We start from the raw sequence: 22835 nt of genomic DNA, 5'->3' as shown, positions 1-22835 counted from the left end.
ATTCTAGCTCTTGGCTTATAATTGTTGCCTTCCACAATGTATTAGAATATGCAGAGTTCAGCCAAGTTATTTTTCTGCTTGCTAGTAAAAATGGCCTTTCTATAGTTTTCTATACTCTGCTCCTCATCTTCCTCTAAAACCCAATTAGCATGGCCTTCACCATCTGTATTTATACCATCATTGTGATCAGAAGCATTTTAAATAATCTCTAAGGGGAATGTAGTTTTCTTCTTGAGTCATCTGCTGAGTCACTCCGGAACACTCCACAAATGACAATGCAGGCTTTTTTGTAGCATTCACTTAAAACGATTCCAGCTTCTATCCATTACTCCACTTCCAAGCCACTTCCACATATTTTGGTATCTGTTAGAGCAATCCCTTACTTCTCAGTACCAACTTCTGGTTCAGAGTGTTTCTGCTTCCGTATCAAAACATTTTAGAGTGAGTACTTTGTAAACAGTGAAAAAATTATTTCTCACAGTTCCCATAGAGACTGGGAAATCCAGGATGAGAGCCAGGCAGGTTCAGTCTCTGGGAGCTCCCTGCCCGATGACACCTTCACTCTGTGCCCTCAATAGTGGAGAGGGCAAAAAAGGATCTAGGAGTTCCTTCTAGCCCTTTTATAAAACACAGATTCCTTCACTAGGGAAAGGCCTGCATTGCCCAATCACTTCCTCAAAAGTGCTGCCTCTTAATATTTATGAAATTAGGGATTAAATTTTAACATACATTTTGGATGGGACCTAAACAAACAATAGCAATATTGTTGTCTAGGAACAAGATTACAAAGTTGTAATAAGACAGGGAAGAACAATTTATAGAAATACTTATTCCACAAAGTAAATGTTGAATGTGCCATAGAAATGGAAAGAACAAAATTCACATGTTGATTGATGGGACCAATTGCAATGAAATGGCGGTATCCAGCCCCCCCCCTTCTTTTCTTTTTGTCAGTCATGGGTCTTGAACTTAGGGCTTGAGAGATATCCCTGAGCTTTTGTGTTCAAGGTTAGCAATCTACCACTTTGAACTACAGCTCCATTTCCCCGAAAACCCTTTCATGGGCATTAGATTTGTACTGAGGTTTAAAGCATGAGTTGAGTTTTGGCAGGTACAGAAAGGAATATGGTCTGACAAAGGAAGAATAGAAGGAGTTATTTTGATATTATCTGCAAGATTCTGTAATAACAGATGTAGTTGGAGAAGCTCTGGTTGCCTGGTGTTCATTGACCCATTCATGTTTTTTAAATCATTCCATGGTACTATGAAGCATAATTTCTTTTTCTTTTAATTTTATTTTATTGTAAAGATGCTATACAGAGGAGTTACAATTACATGAGTAAGGTAATGAGTACATTTCTTGTTGAACATTGTTACCCCCTCCTTTGTTTTTCTCCTTCCATCCCTTCCCTCCCCCACCTTTCCCACTCCTTTCCCCCAGGAAGCATAATTTCCATGCTTATTACTCAAGCACCAGTCCTCCTAATTTATATGAGGTTTGTGAAAGAGAGAGCCTGTGAATGTGCAGATATATAATAGATATGGCTGAGCTGAGTTGCAAGACTGTGGAGCAGTTGACCTTAGCTAGGGGACCACACTGTTCTCCTTCAGACCCTGGTGACTAGAAACTGTAATGAAGGCAGCCCTGCTTATGGTACTGACAAGAGGCCGGTGCTGACAGGAGATGCTGACAAGAGGGTGGGGCTGCCATCTTGTTTCCTTTCGAGGTAGCTAGAATTTGTTGGGAAAGAGATACTAATTGATGAGCTCTGTCTAGCATTCAGGAAGGGGGTGTGCCTTCCCAAGATACTGACTGAGTTCTCCTAGGGTATGATTAGTGATGCTGAGTGTGTTCTGTAGACAACTGGATTTTAAGCATATGACAAATGGCCAGAAGATGTATTCAGAGGGCTTAAAAACTTTATCATAGGCACTGAGTCTTCTGTGAGTGATAAAAATGTTTTAGAGTAAAATAGAGGAGAGGATTGGCAACATTATAAATGTACTAAGTATGATGAATTGTACATTTAGAAATGGATAAGGTTTAGTTGTTGTGCTTATTGCCTTTCACCAGAATAAAAAAGTTTATCATCTTTGTTAATACAAAAATCAGGAAATGGGTTACATTTGGGCAGGAGGCAGGGCTCCAGGACAGAAGAAGAACATACAGATTCATGTAAATGACTATTAAACCTGTGCTCTGCAGATCAGCTCTATCAGCCTCACCTGGAATCTTAACAGCAAATTCTTACAGCTCTGCCCAGCACCATTCAGTCATAGCTAAGGCACAGCTGTCTAAGTTTTTAATGAGATTTCCAGGTGATTCTGATGCATTCTAAAATTTAAAAATATCAATCTTTGCTTGTGGTTTGGTAGGAATGTTTACATGTTTCTTCGTGTATTTTTTCATGTGTTGCCTTTAGAGTTGAAAATAAAACCATATAAAACAAACTGAATTAAAAAAAGGATCATGAAAAATATGATGGTGTTTGTGTCCTGATCTAAGGACTGCATTTTTTATATATTTTTAAATTTTATTGTCAAGGTGATGGACAGAGGAGTTACAGTTAAATAAGTAAGGTAGTAAGTACATTTCTTCTTCAACTTGTTACCGCCTCCCTCATTTGTGGGGAGGGAAAGTAGGACTGCATTTTCATTCAATGCTGAAGAGGCTTATTTTAAAAAGAAGAAAAATCTTCTCACTCACCAATTGATCTTAATATGTCAATACTCACTTCGAAGCCAATACAAACAACCTAAGTTCATAGCGGGTGTCTTAGCCATGCAAAAATAAAAGTCCTGCACTACAAGACTAATTCTAATTAGAAAACAGAGATCAGGGACGGACTTGGTGAAACATCACCAAAAGAACAAACAAAACAAAACAAAACAAACGACACCTCTCCTCTTCCTTTCTAGCCAGATCTTCTGCAGGATCCTGCCTTTGTGCTGATTGTGACATCTACTCAAAGGAACAGCTTGCAGTCCCAGCTCCTTGAGCTTCCCCTGCCCTTCCCCATCGCTATGTGGAGTGGGTGGAGCCATGGGTGGGGCCATCTCTCTGAGGGATGGGCCGATGCCTAGTGTTCCACAGAGATGCTGCACCTTTCTGCTCCCAACAGTTGCTGTGGATGGGTGCCAGGTTTGGATGGGAGTGAGCAGACTGGCCAGTCTCCACAGCCTGTGTTGGGGCCTCAGTGAGAATGGAGCATGTTCCTCTTGGTAATTGCCTCCTCAACACAGCAGCCTGGCTGCTATTGTTGTCTTGCTTTTTTTTTTTCTCTCTTTTGCAGAACAGGCTGTGTTTTCTTCTCCTGTGAATATTAATTTCCCCCGAGTTAGGATAATTGGGCTGAGAGCAGACATCTGCAGCGCTGTGCCACGTTGGCAGGACTTTTCAGTGTGCCAAGGCCAAAGGATCATTTCTTGGAGTGGTTTCCAACTCATCTAAGATTCCATCCTTTTTCCAAATGAAGTGAAAGGGCTTGTTCCTAATGGCCTTAACTATGAGATTGAAACACGGCGTTTCCGAATTTCAAACCTGAAGGTTTTTGTTTTTTGTTTTTGTTTTTTCCCTCCAAACATATGCCCTTAAGCAATGTGTCCCTGGAACGAATCAATATGTTCCTGCTGATACGGAAGGAAAAAAGTATATTCAAATCACAAGTGAAATTACATTTCAAAATAATAAGAGTTTTGAACAGTAATGATGAGGCAGATCCAAACAAAAATACCTTTGACAATTATGGTATGGTTGCAATAGACTAACAAAAAAAATGTTTAAAATAAAAAGACAGAACAAATAGATCAGGAGAATAGTCCTAGTCAATAGATTCTTTCAGTTGGAAATACTTATTAGGTATGCACCTGACACAAAGCATGGTGACCTAATGCAGAATCAGACCCAGCTCTCACCAAGAAAAGAGCCAGGGGGAGAGACTGTTATAATTATTAACTTACTGTTTGATCAACATGACATGAGAGCAACACAGGGTGTCAGGGGACTGGAGACTCAAAGTCAGCAAAGGATATTCTCTAAAAGACAATTAGGAGCCTGTTGCAGCTGGTGATGGAATGGACAGTACTTCCCAATTTATTCCAGGATCTGAGAGCCCCTTCTGATCTTTATATTTCCCCTTCGATCTAGGTAACAACAGGTGGAAGAGCCAGCTACTACGTGTCCTATCGAAGAGAGGCCTTTGCTCAGATAAAGCTGCCCAAGTACTCCTTGCCAAAGGTACTGCATGCACCCCCTGCCGTACTGATTCCTGCTAGACAAAGCCTGGGTTTGAGAGGCTGCCTTGAGAGACTGTGGGGGGCTCTGGAACCCTGGTTGTAAGAAGCCTAAGCTGCTGGCATTGAATCTGACTTACTCCTAAGTGGTTTGACCATTGCTGATGTTGCTGAACCTGGGTTTTACATTCTCCTCTCAGCAGTCTTCCAGGCATGAGCTTTGATTTCCTGTGAGTGGTCCAAATCCAGTGCTGGCTTTGATATCAATCTCTTCTGAGGCACCTCCCTTCTGCAAAGGCCTTAACTGCATATATGAAGGTCAAGCTCAGGCAGAAGCACACACAGCTGCTGCACATAGCTAAGCACATAGCGTAGATGAGTCTAATGGTTTTCTTGCTTCTCTTTACATTTTAAGACTAGACTGTAAGTGCATTGTCTGTGTTTCCACTCCCCTCTACCACGGTGAGTAATTAAAAGGAGTTAATTTACCAGAATGTTAATATCAATGATGACATTTAGCTCCTCTATTGGAAAATCATAAAAACTTACTCCGTGAACGCCATTTGTTGTGAGCATTGACTTCCTGGGGGAGATGAGTCTTACAGCTTCAGTGTGAATAAGGACAGAGTGTAATTGCATTAATTAATCAGGAGCTCAGTGTCCAGTTGGAGACCTACCAACTCTAATGTGGCAAAGAGGTTGGCCAACGATCTGGCACCAGGAAACCTTGTGAAAAGCTAAGGGAGTACAGAGTTGAGGATTAAGCAATGAGAAGGTAGATACTTTTATATTTCTTAATATTTACTTGTTTGGCTAGTTATGAACACATGTATTCATTCATTTGTTCCTTATTAACAAAATCATTTGTTCTACAAAGGGGTCAGCCTGTCAATGCATGTGTACCATGCCTCTTGATCAATTTATCCCTTCCAGTACTCTCTTCCCATCTATCCCAAACATACCTAACCCCTCAAGTTTTCTACTTCCATTTTTACATTTGTACATTGAGTATTAAGATTATATTTTCCCACCATTCCTCTCTCTCCTCATCCACCCCTCTCTCCTCAATTCCCTCCTCCATCAAACATGTTTCAGGTTCCTGGTATTCATTTTGTTAAACTGTCTGTTCATTGTTCAAAGGGATTACACCATGGATATCCACCCCCACATAAACCTTTGATTTGATTATGTATATATGCAAATATTCCTAAATGTGTTTCAATTTCAGATCAAACTTCCATATGAGAGAATATATTCATCATTTGACTCTCTGAGCCTGATTTACTTGACTCAACATAATTTTTCCAGGTCCATCCATTTTCTTGCCAATGAAAAAATATTATTCTTCCTGGGGGAAGAACCAAAAAATTATACTGTACATATACCACATTTTCTTGATCCATTCATCAGTTGTAGGGTGTCTGGGTTATTTCCATAACTTGACTATGGTGAGTAGTGTACTAATATCAATTCAATATGAATCGATGACCTCAAATGCAGACCTGGAACTGTGAACATAAGACAGGAAAGAATAAGGGAAACTTTGCACCTGGTTGACATAGGCAGGAAATTCATGGCTACTCAGAAATTCCAAGGACTCAACAAATAGGAGAGTGAAGTTTAAAAAGGGATTTGTATCAAAAAGTTTCTTCACAACAAAGGATACAGTTACTAGGGTAAAAAGACAGTCGATAGTAGAAGAGATCTTTCCAGGTATACATCTAACAAAGGCTTAATCAATAATCTGATTAATAATGGGCAAAGGATATGAACAGATACTTCTGAAAAGAAAAAAATGGCCAATGAATACATGAAGAAATGGTCACCATCTCTGGCCATAAAGAAATGCAAATCACAGAACTTTGAGAGACCGTATTCCTTCATTTAAAATAACCATCATTAAACATATAAGCCACAATAAATTCTGGCAAGGATGCTGGGAAAAAGACACATTTGGTAGGAATGTAAATTAGTGTAGCCACTATGGAAGGCAGTATGGAGATTCCTCAAGAAAACCTGAAGATAGAAGTACTCTATGAAAGAGCAAAATTGCTCTTGGGCATTTATCCAAAGATTGCAAGTCAGGATACAATAAAGGCACCTACACATCCAAATTCATTGCTATATTATTCACCATTTTTCCTTTCTTTTTTATGCATTTAACTATTCTTTCTTCCATTTAAGTAATTACTCAGTGCCAGGCACCAAACCAAACATACTCTCTAACTAGAGTAGTAAGACACAAATGATCATCTCTTCCTAAAGTTTATGATCCAATAGAGAAAAGAGTCATGACAAAAGCAACTTTAGGTACAGAAAGGTATTGTAGAAGTTCAAAGTCCATCTTAAAAGCAGCAGCTAACTAAATGTGGATAGAAAGGACAGGATCCTAGGGAAAGTCACATACAAAGCAATACAAGAAAGACAAAGAGTTAAATGATCAAATATGGGTAGGGAGAAGTTGATAGAAAATATTATTGTCCCTTGTTATCTGTGAGGATTAGTTTCAGGATCTCCCACCCACAAATATAAAATTCACAAATGCTTAATTCCTTTATTATCATGGTGCAGTATTTCTATATCGCCTGTGCACTTCCTTTGTGATACTTTAAATCATTTTTTAAATTTAAATTTTATTGTGAAAGTTATGTACAGAGGGGTTACAGTTACCTAAGTAAGATAATGAATACATTTCTTTTTGAACAGTATTACCCTCTCCTTCATTTTCTCCCACTTTCTCCCTACCAACTCCCCTTCCCACCAAGTTGTAAAGTTCATTTCTGGAATAGTATCTAGTGAGTATTATTGTTGAATTGGTTCACCCTTTGTCACACTGTTTCTATGATTCCCCTTCCTTTCCCCAAATCAGATAAACTTCCATACAAGTCAAAGTGTACAGAAATCAAAAACAGTGACCACAGGGATAAAACAAAGGAGAAAAGAGGAAGAAAAAATAAATAATTTCAAACAATACAATAACAAAAACCTCTTGTTTCTAATTATTAGAGTTCATTTCAATAAACTTATTTTATATGGTCATATACACATATCTATTGAGCCATTATGATCTTCTCCTAAGAATTGTCTCCTTTGTTCTCAGTGTGCAAATGCTTAGAACACTGTTTAATCATGTCCAAGCATCATTATTTGTCCTTTACTATCCATTGGATTAACTATTTATAGGCATATTCTAGTTATTACAAATGATGGAAACCATGCTGCCTATGTTTCTTTGGGTCTGGCTTACTTCACATAAAATAATTTTTTCCAAGTCTTTCTATTTCCTTACGAATGGGACAATGTCATTCTTCTATACTACCTCACATAATATATATAAATGGCATAAACAGATTTTGTGGTATATTGTTTAGAGGTTAGTGACAAGAAGAGAAATCTATAGTTGATACAAATGCAAATTTAACTTCAGTTTGGATCCATAGTAAGTTAAATTTGTGAATCCATGGATACAGATGGCTGGCTGTATGTACATAGGCCCTGTTTTAAGAAAGAGCATGGTTCATTTAACAAGCAAGCCATTTTGAAAGGCTGACAAGGAAGCCTCTAACATGGGTTATTTAAATAACCTCAGAGACCATCAAAACTGTTTTCTTCTCTTACTATAACTTCTTTATGACTGGTTTTAATGGCACTATTGCATAGAATTGTGGTTGTAGGATGTACCCTCTCCTTGAGATAGCCTACACCCAAACAATTTAAACTGGTTTTCTCTACTGGAGAGGATTAGAAAGGGAAAATTCATAGTTGCATTTTTCCAAAAGGAAATTGCTACTACAGTAACCTGAAAAACTCCAAAAAATGGCCCAAGAAAGGAGATTGAGGAACTTTCCAGTCTTCCCGATGTGAGACTCCACATATATATTTTATTATTCTTTTTAATTTGAACCTTCTTGGGAAAACAAACAATTCACTTCCCTAAGCAGTATGTCTGCAGGTAGGGACAAATTAGGTCCTGAATTGATTGCCACCATACAGCATTCCATTAATGATTAGCAGCCTCATGGCAGCTTACTGTGGGGCGAATCACCCCAGCCAAGCAACCCCATTCGGTGTAGCATCTCACTAATAGGACAAACTGTGAAAATAGCTGGACGGTTATTGATCTCTTTGGTAACTGAGGTTAACAAGGAGGGGGTGGTGATGGATTGGTTCTTTCCATTGTTTAAAAATGGAAATGGCTTTTAAGCAAGTTGTTGTTGTTCCATAAAGACCTGTGACTGATGTTAGGGGTCTTGGTTAAAATAACAAGCATAAAAAAGACCCCCATCTCACTGAGTACGTGTTCCCAGACTATCTGCTTAGAGCATGCAAATTGGAACAATTTGCAGAGAGTAAGCGGACTTGTGCCCAATCCTCCATAACTTATTCCCTTGGCACTGGGTGGTCCCTCTTTGTTTTTAGCCATGAAACTCATGTACCAGTGGAGTGCCTGGTGGCATGTGACAGGGAGTAGTGGCAACCTAGGAAAAAGGTAATTGACATATGAACAGAAGCTTAAGCTTTCTTTCACTTCTGCCATTTTGCTTTTCTAGGAAATCAGGGCTTCTCAACTGTGTGATGACAATAATACTGTTTGACCAAGTTATGAAGATGCATTGAATGGATCACTTTGGGTCTGGTGTGAAATGATCAGAAAATCTAAAGAACTATTTTTTTTATAAAAAATAATGCCAGTGCCCTTATCTTCCTGACATGGAGAGCTCTGTTTATGATGGGATTCTGTTTCTGACAACTTTGAACTCTAGATTGCCTAAGGCATTGCTTTACCACTCAGAGACTGATGTGCTCTCTTTTGTCTTTTTAAGTTCCTGAGTATATTCTTAACTTGCTATTTTAATAATCACTTCAGCTAGAAAAAAATTGTGTTATATTTTTGCTTTTTTTTGTTTGTTTTTTCTGTAGAGGATTCAGATTAGAACGGATGGTTTTGAGCTTTGCCTAAGCCCTGTGCTCCTGGAAAACAGCCAATCCTAAGAAATTCTCTCACAGTTTTGTGTTTGGGAGATGGCTTACTGCTGTGAGCCACCTCCCCTAGATGGCTTGATAAATCTCAGATGTCTGCCTTGTTTACCTATAATAAGGCCAGATTCTCACTGTTTGTTTAGCTCCTAAGTGATTTGGAAAACTGTTGTCCTAGTCACCCTATCTGGACAAATGCCTGGTAATTTGCTTGATCAAAATTAAGGAGGACTTTTATTCTTTCTTCAGTTCCTGGACTCTGCCCACACCCCACCTCAAACATATGCAAACATTGGGAGCTTAACCAAACAGTGTAAGGAGGTACAGCTTCACCATAACAGCTCTTCTGAGAATCATTTGACCCCAAAGAAAATAATGTCATGTTCAATTGTTTCATCATGCTACCTGATTACCTGACATTCTAAGCCCAGGTTGTTTTAGCCTTATGCTGTAACAACATTGAAGTACCACCCCAGTTAGAATGGCCAATATCAAGAAAACTAATAACAAATGCTGGCATGGATGTTGCCAAATGGAATTTTATTACATCTAGTAGGAATGTAAGTTTGTTCAACTACTTTGGAAAGCAGTATTGAGGTTCCTCAAAAAACTAAACATGGAGCTACCATGACCAAGAAATTCCACTCCTGGGCTTCTCTACAATAGATTACAAACAAAACTAAAGCTACAAGCACAACCATGTTCATCTCAGCATTATTTACCATAGCCAAGATATGGAATCATCCCAGATAGATGCTTCTCAATTGATAAATGGATCAAAAATGTGATATATATGTATGTGTGTGTAAATATATTTATGTATGTATTTATATATATATATATATATATATGGAATAATGGAATTCTACACACTTATGAAAAATGATACTGTATTATTCATAAGGAAGTGGAAAGACTTGGAAAAATTATATTAAATGAAGTAAGCCAAACATAGAGAAGCATAGGTTGCATAGTTTCCCTCATTTGTGGTAGCTAGAATGTGCCTAAAAATCTACAAGTAAACACACTGGTTGATAAACAAAGGACTACAAATGAGTTAACTGAATGTAATAGACTATGGAGAGCATAAATAGTATAATTCTTTAAAAGACGAAGTCAAAGCCTCCCAAAAATAAGTACCAGAAAATAGGTATGTACATGGGTATGTAGGTTGGGGGCCAAGGGAAGTGGTATAGGAAAATGAAGGGAGGAAGGAGGCAGAATGCAGACAAGAATTTATTGTATTTTTGCAGAATTGAAAAATATAAAGGACAGATCTACTTAACCATTGCCTTTCTTCACCTGATCTTCACATTGATCTCACAATGAATATGATCACACAGGGAACCTGATAATCTCCCAATCTCTGATCTACATTCATCAGCTCTCATCATTCTTTCTTCCACTTGAAACTTTATGCATGCCTTGTACTCCTTTAGGAGTGAAGGTCCAATGGGCTGCACAGAGCCCCTGTTGATGGAGCTCCCCCCCCCCCCCCCCCGGGTACTCCTTTCCTGGAAGGGAAACTACTTTCCACATGGAGTGAGTTCTATGATTTATTTCTTCAAATATCCTACCCTCTCTCATCTGGAAGCCTTGTCATTCTAGTCACCTGGTTCAGGGCCCCTAGTGTGGCATGTAGTCAGGTTTGAGAGGGGTCACATTTGAATGTAATGTCATTCCCATCAGGAGGGAATCTTCTTAGGGTTAGCTGTTACCTTTCTTCTTCTCTCAGTCTCATGGCAAATACTGATACATGGCAAATACTGACACATGGAAAATACTTAATACTGACACATGGCAAATAATGATTCCATAATGAGTGAAATTACAGCATGCCCAGATGAGTAAGAACAGGGAAGCACTGCCATCATTGTTTACCTAGAGGGTCACGGGTTTTGGTTTTCAGAAAGCAATTCTAATTTTCCCAAATTATTGCTAGGAGGAAGAATAGTACCCATCACTGTTTTCCAAATCAAAACATGAAAGTAGTTATGTCTGATGCTGTTCAAATTCTAAGTTATACTAAGTTCCCAACCTGTATTACCAAATTTCTTGCTGCGTGTTCTCAGAACCAGCAAGCAAGAAAGTGACATATCCTTTAGAGTTTGAGGTATCTATCTGGATTCTAGACAAAGAATAGAAAACTTCATTATTGTTCAGAATCCTTTTAGACAAATTTTAATTAATACATTTTTATTTGATTTTGAAGACAGTATTCTGATGACCCCTATTCAACTAAGAAACCCATTTGGAGCCAACTCATGTAGTTGAGAATTTTTTCAAAAAGGGATTCCCTGGGCTCAAGTTATATCAGACTCACATGGTGGACTTGTTCAGATAGCACTACAGCTCTATGCCAGACAACTAATTCATGATCTCAACAAGTGGTATTGAGTTTGTAGCCTATTGGGATTTGGGGAATCCTGGTGGTACACATCTGTAATCCCAGATAGTTGGGAGGTTGCAAGGTCGGAGAATCACTTGAGCCTAACCAGAAGTTGAAGGCCAGCATGGGAAACCTACTCTTTTCTGCTCTTCAGAATGAGCAGAAAAAAAAGAAACTGGCCACGTTTTCTAGGTCATTTTGTTGCACACTTATGCTATATCAATATTATGTTGAAAAGTTCTTTTTTTGGTTAAGAAGGCCTTGTGCTTAAATCATAGCATTGCCATTTGTTAGTTGAATGACTTTGAATGATTGAGAACTTCGTAGGCAGACATCTCAGAATGCCAGACACATGAGGCACCAAGGCTCTCTCCCAAGAGCCTTGGTACCTGTTCACCAGCTGGCATAGCCCCAAGTCAGCATTTACCTAATATGCATTCATAGCAAACCTGGCTGTATCTAATCCTGACCGTGCCCTGGTGTTTTAAGTTGTTTATTCCTACTTCTTTTACATTAGTTTAGTCTAAAATAACTTAGCTCATTCATTTTTATGACCAAAACATCTGGGAAAAGTCAGGAGTTTCTATTGCATTTTTAACAGGGTAAGTGAATTTAATCTGTAGTTCCTGCAGCTGCTATTTCCCCTCCTACTGGGTTCTTGGGCATTCATTCCACACCAACCCAACACGATTTCATCACATGGTTTTAAAGAGTAAGACTTCTTTCCATTTTCAAACAGCCCAGCAGGAGCTTGTAATTCTACAAGATGTGTAAGCACAAATGAGCAAGGAAGTTCTTAGTCAAGGTGACCTAGAGAGTTCAAGGCCAGACGCCATTTGTCAAAGAATCCCCAATAAAGGATCTAGAATTTGTTTGCTTACTTCCCCTACCTCCCAGTTATCTAATATAAAACTATATTTATTCATTTTTTTTTTGTAAAAATATAGAGTGCTTTTGGAAACTTTATAGTCTAGGCTCCCTAGATAAAAGGTTTAAATGGTGAAGATCTTTATACAGTTCCTGGCCACCAAAGCAAAAGCAAACTGGCTTTTAAAAATAATTTTGAACTGTGAAACTACTCAGTGTGATTTTAGAAGTGATCCAGGCCAGGATTCTTAACTGAAATGAATTCAGAGACCACGAAGTTAATGTCAACATTCAAGTGGTTGATCATAACAACATACGTGGATGGAGAGCTAGGGGCCTAAGACTCCATGTGCAAGTCCACAGATTACCTATTCAATATAGGATACGGCAAAATAACATTTGCAGTCAGTATTCCCTGGTCATCAGTATGAAATCTCTGATCTAGAAACTATGTATCCAACTTGTTAGAAGCTAATCATTAGTTTAGCTTCAAACAGATGCTCAAAATTGAATTCTTCCATTTGTCAGCTATATAATCTGAAGCACTGAGTGCCTGTATGAAATGGAAATAATCTTACTATTGACTATTAATTGCAAAAAATACATTTAGAAATGTGCCCAAATACTAAGCATTTTATTGATGACCTAATATTTTCCCTATTGAGGAGGGAAAATGGAAATCTATGGAAACAAACATATTCTACAGTCATACAGCTGGCCTCTGCAGTGGTTATGTTAGGTGTTTATAGTGGGATACAGCACACTAAATTCCATATTGAGTATCACTTACTCTACATCAATGAGTTTCAAAGGTAATTTCATCTTACTAGCACTGGGCCCTACATTACCTTTTACTTCTAAACTACTTGCCAGTATTCCTCTGTATAGAACAGCTCTTGATGGTGCAGCTGTGAAGCAGATTTGGAGATTTCAAGCCAGACTCATTGGCTGTTGCTCCATGCCACCCTTCTTGATGCTGAAGATTACAAAGAAAAACACAACCCACGACACCACAAAATTTAAAACTATAAATGAAAATCAGTTGACTATAGGTCTTGCTTCCTTTGCATGCGTGAGCTTCCTTTTGCAAAGCTGTATGTCTCTGTAAGCCCTAACACATTTTACATATAAAAATAAAACAAAGTGGATGAACCCTTGAAGCCATGGAAAATGAGTCCCTCCAAAAGCTCCTTACACCTATCTTCCTGTTACTTAACAAGGAGCAGAAACTATGGAGCTCATAATTTATAGCCTTCATCTAACATAGAATGGTTTAATATTTGCCTAAAACTCAAGCTGTCCTCAACTGATTAATAAGTCATGGTACTTCTTCGGGACCCAACGAGAAGAGCGATACGGTGATCTGCTGCCTTACAGGACGTTTTTCTTATTACAGGACATGCACATCATCAGCACTGATGAAAATCAAGTATTTGCAGCAGTGCAAGAATGGAATCAGAACGACACCTACAACCTCTACATCTCAGACACACGTGGTATCTACTTCACCCTGGCCATGGAGAACATTAAGAGCAGCCGAGGTCTACTGGGAAACATTATTATCGAATTATATGAGGTATGGAGCCAAAGTTGGCCTTTTACTGGGTTGACATCTCTTACTTGTCGTGAGTCTTAATAGTCTAAACACAAGTTTTGGAGTTTTGGATGCTAATCCCAAATGTGTCATTAAGAAATTTGTCTTGGGTTTTACAGAACTAATATGGTCTTGGATATATTTAGTCATGCATTTTAGTGTACAAGGTCCTTTACATATTTATTTATTTATTTGTTTGTTCGTTTATGTATTTATTTATTTATTTGGTACCAGTCCTGGAGCTTGAACTCAGGGCCTGAGTGCAGTCCATGAGCTTTTACACTCATGGCTGGTGCTCTGCCACTTGAGCCACAGCCCCACTTTTTTAAAAAACATATTTAATTGGTGTGTTTACCAGGCATGGTAAAGAGGCCCTGCTAAGGTCAAGGAAAGAGTACTTACCCATGGCTAAGGTGGAGATAAGAGTCCTTACCCATGGTTTCCAATCAAAGAAGCTTTGATACCAATTTGAGGATTATTGCCAGTTGTCCTCCCTGCACACAGGTCCTCTCTTACTTTGACTAAAGGATCTCTAATTATATCAGATGGGTTTGTATAAAAGCAGCAGGCCTTTCCTAAGGCCATGTATAAACCTTGTTCCATGAAAAGGAAGTCTAGTCCCCGGCCATGTTAGAGGATTACTTCTGCCAATGAGACGACCTGGCTTTTTAACCAAGAGGGTTTTGCATGCTTCTAAGACTACCACAATGCTTAGTTCTCTGAGATTGTTATCTCCAACTATCAGGGCTGGCCTCCCCCATGCTGTGGATCCTGCAATTCCTACTCCCACCAGTAGTTGACCTAAAAGCGGGGGCTGCTCTATGAACTAAACCAGTGTCTAAGATGAAAAGGGCCTACCCCACCATACAGATAGACCTAATGAATACTTTCACATCAGCGCACCAATCCTGATTCTATGTACATTAGCTCCATTGTAAAACTCATGATCCTGTGTTCCCAGTATATACCCTTAGCTAAGGATACTCAGGGGACAAAGATTTGACCCCTGACAAAACAAAAGGGGAAAATGATATGGTAGAGGAAGTAAAGATGGAATGTAATATCTAATTTGGATTGTGTAAAATGGATAATGAACAATTTTAAGATATAAATGTAAGTGTGCTTGGATAAGATTTCCCTGGTAACTAGCTATGTTAGCTAGTAACTGTAATTGTAACCCTGTAACCCTGTAACTCGGTAACTCTAATGTCTGATTCTGCTCTTTTCTGAGCAATGCTCACCCTAACCCAGTGGAACCATCACCACCCTTAGTTCTATTCCCCTGCTTCCCACCAGCAAAACCTTGGCGGGAAATTTAAAGTGCGAATTTCTTGTAAGTATCATTGGCTAAAACCAACACCCAGCCTCCCCCTTTCCCTACCCTAGCCCCAAATGCTTGAAAAGCCAATATGGGCTGTCACTTGGGGCTGTTTCCTGGGATCCCAACTCCAGGTGTGGTCCTGGTGCATCAGCACCATTTGCTCAATAAAATCTTTTACATTTTCTTTGTTTTGTTTTGTTTTTGGGTCCGGTCGTGGGGCCTGAACTCTGGGCCTGGGCACTGTCCCTCAGCTCTTCAGCTCAAGGCTAGCACTCTACCACTTGAGCCACAGCACCACTTCTGGCTTTTTTCTTTTTGCTTATGTGGTACTGAGGAATCGAACCCAGGGCCTCAGGCATGCAAGGCAAGCACTCTACCACTGAGCCACCTTCCCAGCCCCATCTTTTACATTTTCAAAAAAAAAAAAAGAAGAACTTTGTTTTGAGTCAAGAGATGTACATTCCCTGTGACTCAATTCCAGGAAAATTGAGATTCTTTGTGAGATTATTGTGAGGTGGGAGATAAAACATCTGTGTGGTCTCTGCCTCAACAGAGATGATCTTGTGTACATAGCATGATTACATGCCAGAAATGAAGGTACGTAGCCTAATCGATAACTTAGGTATCTTTTTTAAACTGTGCTTTTTCTTATGGACTCCAGGTAGAAATAGTATTAGCTATGTGCTTAAGTTATTTGAAAATCTTATTTATTAATGCAGTTTGTCACTGCTAAGCATGAAAGTGTCATCAGATGCCAACAGCTATGCAGGGTAAAGACTGGGCTCCAATATGAGCAGGCCACATATATTGTTCTGTTTCATAAAATTCAATTATCAGTTAAAGAGTAATCTCTCTTACAATTTAAGAGATTTCACATAGAAACTAGAAATGAACTAGCTTTAGTGACCCTGAGGAAGTGGTGCGTTGTTATGCTTCTGTGATTCTGTGAGTGTGTGTAGTATGTGTGTGTGTGTGTGAGAGAGAGAGAGAGAGAGAGAGAGAGAGAGAGAGACAGACAGACAGACAGACAGATAGACAGACAGACAGAGAGACAGAGACAGAGAGGGAGAGCACACTTTGATGGGCGGGACTGGGAACAGTGATGGGCCCTGGCTGACCACATGGAGATAAAGATGGAATGTCTTATTGTCTAGTATCAAGCAGTGGCTGGTGGTCGAATCCACATAGGTTGTATGCTTGAGTTGTTTATTCCAGGTGGGGCCTAAGATGGGCTCCCTGAGCTGTTGTTCACTTGTGGATGTTCCTTTGGGAGAATGAAAAGAAGCTTTTAAAATAGCAAGTATGTGCTTTTGACAATGATCTCCCCAGAATAGTGCTTTGCTAAGCTCTAGCCTCCATACAGTGGTATAATGTTGGCTACTCAGTTATCGAGAGTGGCAGAAATAGTTTGTATTATAGTTATCCTATTAGGTAGAGGTGTGGTAACCCAAAGGCATGGGATGAATGGAAGTACATGTGTTTTAAAAGAAGAGGAATGGATGTCATTCTACTTCTACAAAAGCAGCGGGAATACCCTCATTTCCTAGGACATAACTGACAAGTGTTAACGTGATTCCCTTTAATGACAAGGTCCCACTTGGGGAAATGTCCTAGATTTCTTTTGTTGTGAAAATGGGTAGAGACAAATAACTTCAGTACACTTACATTCTCATGCCTGTAACTACACCAGGAAAAAGAAATATACTTTTATTACTAAAAATGACTCACATCCTGGGGGAGTGTTTAGGTGAATGTTCCTAAGACTGAGGCCATTACGAATTCCTGCTTGTACAAGTCAGGTGATAGAGATGAGATGTTTATTGATGCCCCTGTGGTCAGATCCAAACAGCAGATGGCAGACGTGGCTGCAGATGATTTTATAGTCAAGTAACAAGAAGCCCCCATGTCTCTGACTTCCTTGGCACTGTGGGCAAGTTTGCTACTGTGATATTCTGCTAAGAAAGGGAAGCTGAACCTCCTTGGCCATTTAAAACCTCAAGCCACTGTGATCTGAAGCAGAGCGTGAATCACTATGAAGAATGTGCACAGATACACGTAATTTTTTTGTCTCCCTGCTGAAGTTGGTCTTCAATATTGCTGGGAGAAAAATAGCATGGTGTCATTGCTTTTACAGAGAAGCAAGATGCATCAGGTTGGGGCAACTTTTTCAAAACCAGCTCTGTAAGCCTGTTTTTCTTTTAGCTTCACTAGCATTGCTCATGTCCATACTTTGTATTTAGGCTCCATGTCAGCAGAGATGGCTGATTCTTATCTTCAGGCAGCTTACAACCAACGTTTGAGAGGGTCAGTAGACCAAGTCCCTGCCCAAGGCTAGAACCAATTGAGTCAAAGAGAAAGAATGAGACAAATGGAAGTCAACCAAAATTTTATTGTTCTAAAAGTTGTGTAAGAGGAAGTGGAATTGTTAATCTTTTGAGTTAGATTCATCCATTTGGTAGCAGGCAGAGATGGTAAATCAAATATTTTCCTGTAGAGGATCATTTCTGTAACAACTGAGAATTGAGGTACAGAATATGTGATTTGTTCAAGTGGATTCTAAAATTGGGCAAATCAGTATAAGCTGTATGTGTTCAATTCTTTACATCAATGTGATTGATCTGTTATCCTGGGGAGAATGGAGGAAGGGTGAGCCAGACCAAATGTTAGGCATGAACTAAACCATGGATGGTGTAGATTTTGGAGCAAGTGATCTCACTTGTCTATTTGTTTTGCATTGATGCTTGTCTAGGACAGAAATGAACGTGTGGTAGCTTAGTTAGATTTTAAATTCTAGAAGGCATTTAAGTCACAGGTGAGTAAATGGAAAACAGACAGTATCTGGACCATGACCATATTGAAGATTTTTAACAGGGATGTTGTTTTGCACCTGGAGATACATTCTGTGGCTAAGAGATAAAGCTCAATTTAATTGGTCTCCAGGGGTCATTAGGATTCAACCTTCTTTCTGTAGATTCTTATGCAAACTGGGATTGTGTACCATATGTCCAGTTAGCGAAGAGCCTGCATTTTTTTCTCCTGGACTTCAAACACCCTTGTGTGATACAGCTGGAAAAAGCTGTGGAGTCTCACATCTAATTCAGCTAAATGAACACCACTTTCCAGACAGTATTCTGTCAGGTGTGTGAGGATTGACTGGTGTGTAAGGCTCACAGTCTACAGGACACATGGAAGTGAGCTTGTTAGGGTAGAAATCACAGTCTAAATCATAGTAGAGGTACATCTTTTATTTCCTTTTGGGGTCACAAAAGGAAAGGTAAACTAAAACAAGAAATCAGAGGAGACTTAGAAGTCAGTTGGCTCACATGATGGATGGCTGCAGTTGAGGAGAGGAGAGCCAGCTTCAGGTGGGTGGAGCTCTAGGTTCCTGCATTCTTGAGTGGATTTGTGGAGTAGTGGGTATGGAGATCATAGAGATACTAGGAAAGCGCTGGCCTTTAGTCTATCTTTTTCTTCCCATGAGTACATACAACCAATTAATAATACCAGTATGTTAGAGATTACTTTGTAACATTATAATTTTACAGGGTATTACAATCCCAAAGGTCAGAGATGCCTTTAGTTAAATGTCAGGTATCAGGTAGGTCAGGTTGACCTTGATCTCCTTAAGGTAGTGGTGAATCACCTTACCTTGCACAGTAGACCTCTCAAGCCTCTTGACAATGGAGAAGATCCATGAAAGCATGAATTTTGATGAAAAGGTAACAGTGAGACATTGATAGTCCTTGGAGACTGAAGCAGATCAACTCGACTGAGTACTCCCAAGCCCACAATTTCTGTTTTTAAATCTTACAGTAGCATCTTCAATAGAGCAATTCTCCTGTTGACTCATTTCTTAATCTATACTTGAAAACGGAATATTCTCATGAACATGATTAGATAATTAGGGAAGGAAATAACATTTGAAAGGCAAATGTTTATTAAGCTCTCCCGAATGGTGGCAGAAGTCTAGCACTGAACAAGGCTGGGGTTAACAATGAAGACATCCCTTCTGTGGGCTTACGATGATCGCTTCCCACATTCCCACCAATAAACTCTATTTCATTTCCACGTGACACACAAATCAAGAATCAGATATTCAGTTATGCTCTAGAAACATCTCTGAGCTGATGTAAAAATTTTGCACAGCACTTTCCTTTGGTATAAAGTATTCCGCTTAAAATTCCTTATGATCAAAACAGCTTCACCCTTAAGCCTTACACAAGCACTGGCAAATACAGTAATATACTGAATGAGCTACATGCATACTTTTAAATATTTATTGTGCATATTTTAAATAGCAAAAAAGCAGATGAAGTTAATAATACATAATATATAATAATATATTTTACTTAAATAAATATTTTCATTTAGTATAGGTTTAATATGAGAAAACTTTAATTTGGTATTTTTTTATACTGAATATCCAGGATCCTGGATATATTTTATGTTTCTCATACAACTTAATTCATATGCTAATTTTTAACCTGAAATACTTGATCAACAGTTACTTTTCATAAAATAATAATAATTTAGTAAAACTATGTGCTAAAAGTTTACCAATAACCAAATTGAATACCATGTGTTAGTTTACATTTATATTGATCAACAGTTACTTTTCATAAAATAAGAATAATAATAATTTAGTTAAAACTATGTGTTAAAAGTTTACCAATAACCAAACTGAATACCATGTCTTAAGTTTACATTTACATTGACTCAAATTTTAAATAAAATTGAAAAGCAGTCCCTTGGTATCATTAACTACATTTTAAGGAATCATATGTTGTCAGTGGCTGTCCTACATACTGGAATGCATAGATGTAAATAGTTTACATACTTTTCTTATGTGTTTCTTATAGTATTTCTGTGTGGCATATCTAATTCCCATCACATCTGAAGAAATTACAGAGATGCAGAGAATTTGGTGGTTTGGCTCAGATGTTATGGTTAATAAATTGTGAGGCTGTATTTGATAGGGTCTCTCTCTGCCTATAATTTCAGATGTTTCAAATACCCTTTTGAATCTATAGTTTTTTTTGAAATATACATAATTTACAAGCAGTAAAACTTACCCTTTTTGTCTGTGGTTCTATGAGTTGTTACAAGTATATATAGTTGTGTAACTGCCACTGAAGTCAAGGCAGAGAGTTCTATTCCCCAGAATATTCGCTTTTCTAGTCAATCTGGGATGTCATTGACAGTCAGCCATCTTCTCCTTGTCTGTGCTTTTGCCTTTTTTGGAGTAGCAATCAGTGGAATGACATAGTGGGTTACCTTTGTGTGAAGTCTGGCGTCTTTCACCTAGGAGAATGCATCTGAGAGTCATCTAGTCGTCAAGTGTGTCTATGGATATGTGGAGTAGTATTGCATTGTGTGGAGGTGCTCTAGTGAGCTATCCCCAGTTGAAGAATAATCAGGATGCTCTCAGTTTTGGGTGGTTATGAATGCCAGTTCTATTAGCATTCATATCATCATAGTTTTTTTGTGTTGGTTATATTTTTTTGTTTTTGTTTTTTTGCTCGTGGTAAATACCTCAGAGTTGCTGGGTGAGTCAAATGAATTGCACATTTCTAAAAAGCTATACAACTGTTTGGAAAGTGGCAGCTGTGTGGTCATTTCAAATCCACATCAGCATTTAGTAATATCAGGTGTGTGTGTGTGTGTGTGTGCACGCGCGTGCATGTGTACACGTGCATGCACATATTTGGCTATTCTGAATAGGACCTAACGCTACCCTCTTTAGGGTTTTTTATTTCTCTACTCAGTGAATACACTTATCCCCTAAGAAGTTATACACAGATAGATATAATGAAACTCACTATCCAAACTCAGTGTTCTGATCTCTGCTCATATTACTCACACTTCCTTGCCTTCTCCTGTGCTTAATTGTGACCTTTGGCGACCTCTCTTGGGCCAAATGAACAGCTGCTGGTGAGCTCCATAGGGCACTTTTCCCTCAGCTGACCTTCATCAGACCCTCACCATGAGATGGACTCTGGGGACAGCCTAAGGCAGATCATGGTAATTGCTTTTCTCAGCAGAACCCTGAATTCTTTCGCCTGAGGTCTCAGGGGCCTGACTGGCAGATGACCGTGCCACCTGGACACAGTGCTTTGCCAAGGGTCTGCTATTATTTATCTACTGTTTCCCGGGGGAAAGTGGGCCATGGAGCCTTAACACCTTGTACCCTCTCCTTTGGACATCTTCGTAGACCATTAGCCACTATCTCATGTCTCCTTTCAGACAGCAGTGGAGAAAACACCTTTATAGTCCTCTTCCGATGAAGACAAGTACTATAGATATGTCTTATTCCTTAATAATTTCGTAGTTGTTTTGTTTTGCTTGAGTAAGGCTGAGTAGGGCTCCATGATACCTTTTAGGCAAATATGTTTATGTACATATGTACGTGTGTTAATGAATATATGGTTATAACTCCCTGATTGTAACAAGAACATATTTCTAACTTGGGTTCCAGTCAAAAAATCGATGTGAGATACCAAAAGCTGAGTGCCCTACCATCTTAGCCCATTTGCTTATATAAGATGTGGAGACAAGAGGTAATTCAGTCATCGTGTAAGGGCTTTGAACTATCCAAGTACAGATGGATGGAAAGTGTTTGGTTCCTTTCAAAAGACAAAGTGATACCTGTGACTTTATGGAGTGACGTAACAGGAACCTGGGTTCCATGGAAATTGCTCCTCCCTAATTTACTTTTCAGTCCTCAGTCTCCTGAGTTGGCCCTATTTTCTGTGGGCTGCACATGAAATGCCCGGGTGGTGACCTTTCAGTGATGGGATGCATGCAGGTGAGAAACAGGGTCGAGAAGGCAGTGATTTCAGAAGAGCTGTGGATCAGGGCCCTGGGAGTCTGACCTGTGTATATGTGGTTATAGAGCTTAGGGTAGGTGGGGAGAGGGAGCCACTGAATTAGGAGAAGGAATTTTATGGTAGTCCAACAGAAAAAGTACCCACTCTACAGCCAAGAGCAGAACCTTTTGGCAGAATCTTCTAGAAAAAACACAGGTTTCTTCTTGCCATAAAGAAATGATTTAATTAATGCCTTTTAGCTCATTTTAAAGTCCAAGGCTATCTGTGGGGGGGGAGGGGGTGGTGGTCTAGGGGATCTCTTGGCCTCCACATTTGCATGTGAAATCCCAGTGTCCTTGAAAGACACTGACAGAAAACTGTCAGGGTAGAGGCTGAGGCTAGGAACAGGCAGAACTCCAGTGCAGAGGCCCTGCCCCATCCTGCTCTCTGTCCTTACCCTCAGTTCAAGGTGGGAGGCTGGCTAATCAATTATATCCTTGGTTCTTTGTCAAATTCCCCAGGTGATGTTGTCCTTCCCTGATAACTCTTTTCTCTTCCTGACATTCCCTTTCCATTTGCTTTGTGTTTTTTGTTTGTTTGTTTGTTCATTTTATTTGGGTTGGCATTTTCCTTGAAGGGCAGTGAAGT

The 22835-nt window shown here is 39.2% G+C and overlaps 1 protein-coding gene across 1 annotated transcript in view; it reads left to right on the top strand.

Annotated features, from left to right (window-relative positions):
• Sorcs3 (sortilin related VPS10 domain containing receptor 3) overlaps positions 1–22835 on the top strand; it is a 581112-nt gene that overhangs the window by 459425 nt on the left and 98852 nt on the right. The window contains exons 8-9 of the mRNA XM_042689442.1: positions 4148–4237; positions 13863–14042. Coding sequence (XP_042545376.1) covers positions 4148–4237; positions 13863–14042 — 270 coding nt within the window. The remainder of the gene's footprint in view (positions 1–4147; positions 4238–13862; positions 14043–22835) is intronic.

This window comes from Dipodomys spectabilis, unplaced genomic scaffold, assembly GCF_019054845.1.
Source record: "Dipodomys spectabilis isolate Male_0828 unplaced genomic scaffold, ASM1905484v1 ptg000125l, whole genome shotgun sequence".
NCBI lineage: Eukaryota > Metazoa > Chordata > Mammalia > Rodentia > Heteromyidae > Dipodomys > Dipodomys spectabilis.
This window is presented reverse-complemented; position numbering and strand designations above follow the sequence as displayed.